An 8,887-nucleotide genomic window follows, 5' to 3' on the forward strand; every position below is an offset into this window, starting at 1 on the left:
TACCCAGGCGCTACTACGTGCATTAGTAAGGTACACATCAATAACATGTATATCAAATATACCTTTCACTTTGCCATCCTTCTTATCCGCCAAATACTTGGGGCAGTTCCGCTTCCAGTGACCAGTCCCTTTGGAGTAGAAGCACTCAGTTTCAGGCTTAGGTCCAGACTTGGGTTTCTTCTCTTGAGGAGCAACCTTTTTTCGTTCTTCTTGAAGTTCCTATTCTTCCCTTTGCCCTTTTTCTTTAAACATTTGGTCTTGTTGACCATCAACACTTGATGCTCCTTTTTGATTTCTACTTCCATAGCCTTTAGCATTGTGAAGAGCTCGGAAATAGTCTTGTTCATTCCTTGCATATTATAGTTCATTACGAAGCTTTAATAGCTTGGTGGCAGTGATTGAAGAAATCTGTCAATGACACTATCATAAGGAAGATTAACTCCGAGCTGAGTCAAGTGGTTATGGTAGCCACACATTCTGAGTATGTGTTCACTGACAAAACTGTTCTCCTCCATTTTGCAGTTGTAGAACTTGTTGGAGACTTCATATCTCTCAACTCGGGCATTTGCTTGAAATATTAACTTCACTCTTGGAAAATCTAATATGCTCCATGACGTTCAAAACGTCTTTGAAGTCCCGATTCTAAGCCATAAAGCATGGCACACTGAACTATCAAGTAGTCATCAGCTTTGCTCTGCCAGACGTTCTTAACGTCATCAGTAGCATCTACAGTAGGCCTGGCACCCAGCGATGCTTACAGGACGTAATTCTTCTATGCAGCAATGAGGATAATCCTCAAGTTACGGACCCAGTCCGTGTAGTTTCTTCCATCATCTTTCAACTTAGCTTTCTCTAGGAATGCATTAAAATTCAAAGTAACGGTAGCACGGGCCATTGATCTACAATAACATAGAGATGCAAAATAACTATCAGGACTAAGTTCATGATAAATTACAGTTCAATTAATCATATTACTTAAGAACTCCCACTTAGATAGACATCCCTCTAGTCATCTAAGTGATCACGTGATCCAAATCAACTAAACCATGTCCGATCATCATGTGAGATGAAGTAGTTTTCAATGGTGAACATCACTGTGTTTATCATATCTACTATATAATTCACGTTCGACCTTTCGGTCTCAGTGTTCTGAGGCCATATCTGCATATGCTAGGCTCGTCAAGTTTAACCTAAGTATTCTGAGTGTGCAAAACTAGCTTGCACCCATTGTATGTGAACGTAGAGCTTATCGCACCCGATCATCACGTGGTGTCTCGGCATGACGAACTGTAGCAACGGTGCATACTCGGGGAGAACACTTGTACCTTGAATTTTAGTAAGGGGTCATCTTATGATGCTACCGTCGTACTAAGCAAAATAAGATGCATAAAAGATAAACATCACATGCAATCAAAATATGTGACATGATATGGCCATCATCATCTTGTGCTCATGATCTCCATCACCGAAGCATCGTCATGATCTCCATCGTCACTGGTGCGACACCTTGATCTCCATCGTAGCATCGTTGTCGTCTCGCCAACTATTGTTACTACGACTATCGCTACTGCTTAGTGATAAAGTAAAACAATTACATGGTGATTGCATTGCATACAATAAAGCAACAACCATATGGTTGCTGTCAGTTGCCGTAACTTTGTTACAAAACATGATCATCTCATACAAAAATTTATATCACATCATGCCTTGACCATATCACATCATAGCAAGCCCTGCAAAAACAAGTTAGACATCCTCTACTTCGTTGTTGCAAGTTTTACATGGCTGCTACGGGCTTCTAGCAAGAACCATTCTTACCTACGCATGAAAACCACAATGATTTTTCATCAAGTGTGCCGTTTTAACCTTCAACAAGGATCGACCGTAGTCAAACTCGTTTCAACTAAAGTTGGAGAAACAGACACCCGCCAGCCACCTTTGTGCAAAAGCACGTTGGTAGAACCAGTTTCATGAACGTGGTCATGTAATGTCGGTCTAGGCCGCTTCATCCAACAATACCGCCGAATCAAAGTAAGGCATTGGTGGTAAGCAGTATGACTATTATCGCCCACAACTCTTTGTGTTCTACTCGTGCATATAACATCTACGCATAGACCTGGCTCTGATGCCACTGTTGGGGAACGCAGTAATTTCAAAAAAAATCCTACGATCACCGAAGATCTATCTATGTGATGCATACCAACAAGAGGGAAGAGTGTGTCCATGTACCCTTGTAGACCGAAAGCGGAAGCGTTGAGTAACGCGGTTGATGTAGTCGAACGTCTTCGCGATTCAACCGATCAAATACCGAATGCACGACACCTCCGTGATCTGCACACGTCTAGCTCGGTGACGTCCCTCGAACCCTAGATACAGTTGAGGCCGAGGGAGAGTTCCGTTAGCACGACGGCGTGGTGACGGTGATGATGAAGTTACCGGCGCAGGGCTTCGCCTAAGCACTATGACGATATGACTGAGGTGGAAAACTGCGGAGGGGGGCACCGCACACGGCTAAAGATCAAATTGTGTGTCTATGGGGTGCCCCCCTCCTCCGTATATAAAGGAGGAGAGGGGGGGCGGCCGGCCACAAGGGGCACGCCCAAGGGGGGAGTCCTACTCCAAGTAGGAGTAGGTTCCCCCCTTTCCTAGTCCAACTAGGAGAAGAAGGAAGGAGAGGAAGAGGGAGAGGGAAAGAGGGGCCGCGCCCCATCCCCTTGTCCTATTAGGACTCCCCTTGGGGGGGCGCCACCTCCTGGTGCGGCCTTCTCTCTCCCCTATAGGCCCACTAAGGCGCATTACTTCCCGGGGGGGAGTTCCGGTAACCCTCCGGCACTCCAGTTTTATCCGAAACTATCCGGAACACTTCCGGTGTCCGAACAACATGGTCCAATATATCAATCTTTATGTCTCAACCATTTCGAGACTCCTCGTCATGTCCGTGATCTCATCCGGGACTCCGAACAACCTTCGGTACATCAAATCACATAAACTCATAATACCAATTATCATCGGATGTTAAGCGTGCGGATCATACGGGTTCGAGAACTATGTATACATGACCGAGACTCATCTCCGGTCAATAACCAATAGCGGAACCTGGATGCTCATATTGGTTCCTACATATTCTACGAAGATCTTTATCGGTCAAACCGCATAACAATATACGTTGTTCCCTTTGTCATCGGTGTGTTACTTCCCTGAGATTCGATCGTCGGTATCATCATACCTAGTTCAATCTCGTTATTGGCAAGTTTCTTTACTCGTTCCGTAATACTTCATCCCGTAACTAACTCATTAGTAACAATGATTGCAAGGCTTATAGTGACGAGTATTACCGAGAGGGCCCAGAGATACCTCTTCGAAACACGGAGTGACAAATCATAATCTCGATCTATGGCAACCCAACAAACACCTTCGGAGACGACTGTAGAGCACATTTATAATCACACTTTTACGTTGTGACGTTTGGTAGCACATAAAGTGTTCCTTCGGTATTCGGGAGTTGCATAATCTCATAGTCTGAGGAACTTGTATAAGTCATGAAGAAAGCAGTAGCAATGAAACTGTAATGATCACAATGCTAAGCTAATGGATGATTACAATGATGTGATCCCGTTCATCAAATGACAACACATGTCTATGGTTAGAAAACATAACCATCTTTGATCAACGAGCTAGACAAGTAGAGGCATACTAGGGACTATATGTTTTGTCTGTGTATTCACACATGTACTAAGTTTTCGGTTAATACAATTCTAGCATGAATAATAAACATTTATCATTAAATAAGGAAATAAATAATAACTTTATTATTGTCTTTAGGGCATATTTCTTCAGAAGCCCCCTTGATGTCGAGGCTCTTCCGATCCGCCTGGATTCAAGAAGCCCATTGACCTCGCCTGCTGACATGACCCTTACTTTATCGGTTTTTCTTCACATTTCTTGTTCTCTTTTTTGCTTTCTTTCTATTGTTTATATTTATAAATATTCTAAATACATATTTAAAGAAATATTCAAACAATATTTTTATTATTTTAATAGAAATATTCTAAAAATGTTCAACGCATTCAAAAAATGCTTCGTACATTCAAAAACTCTATGTTCCATTCATAAACAATGTTCACGAGTTTTCAAAAAAAATTGTGGCATTGTCAGAAACATTGTACAATGTAAAAAGAATCGCGTGCTGTAAAAAATGTTCAGTACCATTAAACAAATGTATGTGACATTTTAAAGAAAAATGCCTCGATTAAAAAAAAGGTGCGTGAAAATTTTAAAATGTGTATACAATTTAAAAAAATGTTCCCATAGGTACACAAATGTTTATTCCTATGAAAAATGTGCAACGCGTATTTGGAAAAAGTATTGCTGTGGAATCAAAAAGTGTTCAAAACACGTATTTTCAAGAAATGTGCATCGTGTATTTTTAAAATATTCAAAGTGTATCATAAAATGTTTCACATGTGCTTTAAAAATGTGCAATGTGTACTAAAAAAGAAGACATGTGTGAAAAAACCAATAAAAACTGACAAAGACACAAAAAGAAAAGCAGAAAAAAAAGAGAAAACGAAGAAGAAACAAAAGAAACCAAAGTATAACAAAAGAAAGAAAAAAAACCAAACATACCAATGAGAAAACAAATAAAACAAAAGAAAAATGAAGAAAAAAGGACAAGCAAAGAAATCAGTGAGAAAACAAATAAAATGAAAGAAACGAAGAAAAAAGTAAACCGGACCTACATGTACCTACAACACACAGCAAAGGAAACCTCACTACTGGGTTAGCTCGCTAGACATCGCCCATAGGCGACATATAACCTGGCGGGATTATTTGCCTATTTGCTCGCATCAGGTCACATGGTACTACTCTCGTCATGGTTTATTGGTCTTCTATGTAATTTGTGCAAAATTTTGATTAAATATTTAACTAACAAAATGTGAATGCATGTCAACAAAAAATATATCGTTAGGTTCGTATTTGAACATAGTTTTCATTGATATAATTTTTGATGACATGCATGAACATCGTTGCATAAAAAATAATGAGGATTAATAAACCAGGACGAAGGTAGTAGCTCACATTAAAGAAGTGTCACGGTGGAGTGGACTGAAAAAAGATGCGAAATGAACATCGTTTTAAATGATTTTCATTAAAGAGTACTTTGTTCAACAATCGTAGTTTCATTACACTTAATTTCAGATTTATACAAATATACCGTCAACATCATTATACACATTCGATCATTTCAGATTGATGACTAGCAAAACCAAAACTCATACGGGCCAGCTAAATACAAACGACGTAGTCACAGCATCACACACCCAAGCTAAGAACTGCCGCAAACCCCCTTCTCTCGTAAATAAAATCACAAACCCCGTATTACCACGAGGAGCAAAAAAGTTCGTCCCCATCACTGCTTGCTCCGCCGCCGCAGGTTGTACCTCCGGCTACCCGACGTGGTGATGGAGTTCTCGGCGACCTCTTCCGGCAAGGCGTTGTACCTTCGGCGAGTTTGCTCCGGCAAGGCGTAGTTAGGGTCGACTGTGCTGTCCGCCTCATCCGTCAGCTCGTCGAAGACCCACGAGTAATTCCTCAGGCTCTCGTCGCTCTCCGAGCCGTACGAGAGCATCCTGTCGCCTGCATTCTCCTCCAGTGTCCGGACCTTCTCCACCAGCGTCTGGAGCAGCCGGTGGTTCAGAACTTCGTAGTCCCTGAGATATAATGTTTCATTAAGTTAATTATAAGTTCTACCATCTTTTTGTAAGTGTGCAACCTGGGAGTTATGGGTTAATTTCTTACTCACCTGAATGTGAATATGGAATGCAATATCTGAATAGTGGCGGCAGCCAGGAACAACAATCTGACCAAAAACACCTTGGACAGGACCCAGAACTGGTTGTCGAAGTTGCCGGCTGCGAACTTGATCAGGCCCATCTCTAGCAGGAGCGTGATGCACAAACCTGCCGAAACAGACGTTAGAAAATCAGACAAGTTGCAGTGACATAGATGCACTGGGTTGCACCAAAAAGTAGTACAGGTCTGAAGAAAACTGAAGAAAAATGACCTTACCGAAGTAGAGTTGGCCTCTGATGCTGAACGTCTGCTTGGCGCTGGTGAGCATGTAGATGAGGAAGACGATGCAGCAGTAGAAGAAGAAGGCCTTGATGAAGCGGGACTCTGCTAGAATGGCGTTGTGGAGGATGTAGAGCTTGTCCAGCGCCGCGAAGATGTTAGCCTGCTTCGCTCTGAACTCCTCCTGCAGCCCCAAACAAGTTCAGTTAGCAAACAAGTGCGAGTTAGAAGCAGGCTTGAAGCCTTTTGTGTCACGTACTCACTTTATGAAACTAATATTATTTGAGAAATAATAGCCAAGTACCTGAGCTGCCAGTATGGAGTGTGAATTCAGAATGAGATGATCATGAGCCTGCCGGATCTGCTCCTGCTTGGACAGCAACTCTTCCTGCTGACGCTGCCCAAACAGTGCAAGTTTCTCCAATGTTTCCCTGCAATTTCAGATAAAAATCAGCATCTCTTTGAGTCCACAGTCCACACACACATTACAAGAAAGTTGGAAAAATTCAGTTATGTTTGATGCGATGAAATGCATTACCTGCTTTCCTCGAGAGCCTGTGACTGAAAGGTGTGGAGGCTAGTCAATCCATCCATGGCCTTGTTCTGCCCATCCAACAGCTGCATCTGATTCTCGAGTGATTTGCCCGCCACACTCCCAATCTCATCCGCGGTGCCCTGCAGAACCAGCATCTTGGAAGACATCAGGTCGCCGACAGTTCCAATCTCTTTCTGAATGCCCACGGCCTCCTCGGTGAGCTTCCCCATCCCGTCCCCTAGCTGATCGTACGACTCCTGGATGCGCTCCATGCCGGCCTCGATCTTATTCCTCATCTCGGCCTGCCCTTCCTTGAGCTCCGCCTGAGAGGCGGCGATCTCCTTGGACTGATCGGAGATGGTCCTGGAGTGCGCCAGCACGTCGTCGATCTGCGCGCCCACGCCCTTGGACGTCTCCGCGAGGCGGTCCGCCTGCGCCTCGATGGACGACAGCGCGTCCTGCACCTTCCCGGACTCCTTGATGATCTCCTCCGACCGCGCCTCAATCACCTCCAGCTTCTCCTCCGCCGACTTGGAGGACCGCGTCAGGTCGTTCACCAGCCGCTCCGTGCTGTGCTTGAAGGCCTCCGCCTGCAGCTGGTGGCACAGCGTGTTGGTCTCCAGGAAGAACTCGAGGAACACCTTGCTCTCGGAGTCGCCGAGCTTCTTGCGGCAGTGCACCATCTTGGAGCCGCCGGCGCAGGACGGGAAGGCCGGGCGGCCCGAGTCCTCCTGGTAGCAGCTGCTGAGGTGCCACGCCAGGCGGGCCTGCCGCTCCTTGTCGGCCATGATCTCGCCGCAGCTGGCGAAGAGGTTCCGGTACGCCTCCTGCCAGCAGTTCTTGGGGCCCGCCAGCTTGTTCCGCGCGTTCTCCAGCAGCTTCACCCCTCGCGGGTTGTTGGTGACGTCCATGGAGAAGTCGGCCACCGCGCCGTCGAGCTCCATCACCGGCGCCCTGTTACCGGACGCCGAGGACGACGGAGACGAGAAAATGTTCCATGAGAGCCCGCTGCCCCGCAGAGGGCACAGCCACAAGCAGGCCAAAATCAACAAGACGAACGATGCATTCTTCCTCATGGCGCTGGCCGATCAATTAGGCACCGGCAAAAAAGAGTGACCCTGGTGGAGAGTTGAACCAGAGGTCAATTGCAGTGCAAATCTTCCCTGCCAAGGACAAGGATGGTCAAGAAAGCAAGAATTAAAACGTATTCACTGGATGCAGATTGTTACCATGCTCGAATCATAATTCATAGTATTAAACTCTGAAATTCTTGATTAATTACCAAATTAAAGAGGCAAGATCGAGATTCCAAGTTCTTGATGCCAATTACTCGATCAGGTACAGTAAAACCCAACCACTATAAAAATCCAATTCAGTCAGTTCCAGCCTAATGCAAGAAAGGGGATGCATGTATCAAAACGATCCTCGAGAGAGAAACACAAGAGCGCAACGGGTTGGTGCCCTGCCGTGTGAAAGGGGCGCCGGATAAATATAGTGCCCCGCGTTTCTTCGCCGGCAAGGCAGAGGTCAGATCCGATCGGAGATTCACAAGGAAAAAAAAAACAGTAAGTCGGTTTGGGACTTTTGACACCACGCATGACAGGGACCCGGACAGCGCACACTCGCATTACTCATGCACTGAACTGGACATGATTTCACGGGAGCAATGGCGGTTTCGTCGTGTTCTTTTGGAATTTCCTGTGGTTAATTAACCCTGAGCACTACTGGGATGTTGATGGGAATGCAAATATAGAAGAGAGTTCAGAGATCTGTTGCCATGCTAATGTTCCGTTCCCGGCAAGGAAGCTCTGTTAATTACAGTAACCACCAATTGGATCCCAACTAACTAGTGTTAAGGGCATCTCCACTAGGCTCCCCAAGAGGCCCTTTTTTCTAACTTTGGGAGCGCCGGCAGCGAAAAAAGCCTCCACTCACGTCCCCAGGATCGCTTTTTTCGCCGGTATCGTGCAATTTCAGCGCCGGCAGTATCACCCGAACCCAGCCCCCAGGGAGGCATCTGAGAGCACCGGCGGTTTGTTTATGCATGCAAAGGCCCACCTGCAGCCACATCTTTCCCCTCCCCCGTCGCTTTCAGCCCGGCCCCCACCTTCTCTCTCCCCATCCGCTTCTCTCTCCCTGCTCCGCCCGCGGCCCCGGTGCCTCCCCGCAGCGTCGCCGCCCGCGGCCGGTGCCTCCCCTGTGCGTGGCCGGAGCGGAGCTCGCGCGGCGGCCGGAGGTCAAGAAGCAGCAGCGGCAGGCCTGGCCAGCGATGAGCGGGGC

General features: G+C 46.0%; 1 protein-coding gene across 2 annotated transcripts in view; it reads right to left on the reverse strand.

Annotated features, from left to right (window-relative positions):
* Positions 1-5,160: 5,160 nt before the first annotated feature.
* The window catches only part of LOC119309421 (protein GAMETE EXPRESSED 1-like), a 5,613-nt gene continuing 1,886 nt past the window's right edge, over positions 5,161-8,887 (reverse strand). The window contains exons 1-6 of one of the 2 annotated variants that reach the window (XM_037585424.1): positions 7,890-8,078; positions 6,611-7,770; positions 6,377-6,503; positions 6,070-6,256; positions 5,804-5,960; positions 5,161-5,711 (exon numbers count right to left, since the gene is read on the reverse strand). In XM_037585424.1, coding sequence (XP_037441321.1) covers positions 5,411-5,711; positions 5,804-5,960; positions 6,070-6,256; positions 6,377-6,503; positions 6,611-7,683 — 1,845 coding nt within the window. In that variant the 5' untranslated portion in view covers positions 7,684-7,770; positions 7,890-8,078 and the 3' untranslated portion in view covers positions 5,161-5,410. Of the gene's footprint in view, positions 5,712-5,803; positions 5,961-6,069; positions 6,257-6,376; positions 6,504-6,610; positions 7,771-7,889; positions 8,079-8,887 lie in introns of those variants that run through there. The other variant, XM_037585425.1, reaches the window with a different exon arrangement.

Source organism: Triticum dicoccoides, chromosome 5B (genome assembly GCF_002162155.2).
Source record: "Triticum dicoccoides isolate Atlit2015 ecotype Zavitan chromosome 5B, WEW_v2.0, whole genome shotgun sequence".
Taxonomy (NCBI): Eukaryota; Viridiplantae; Streptophyta; class Magnoliopsida; order Poales; family Poaceae; genus Triticum; species Triticum dicoccoides.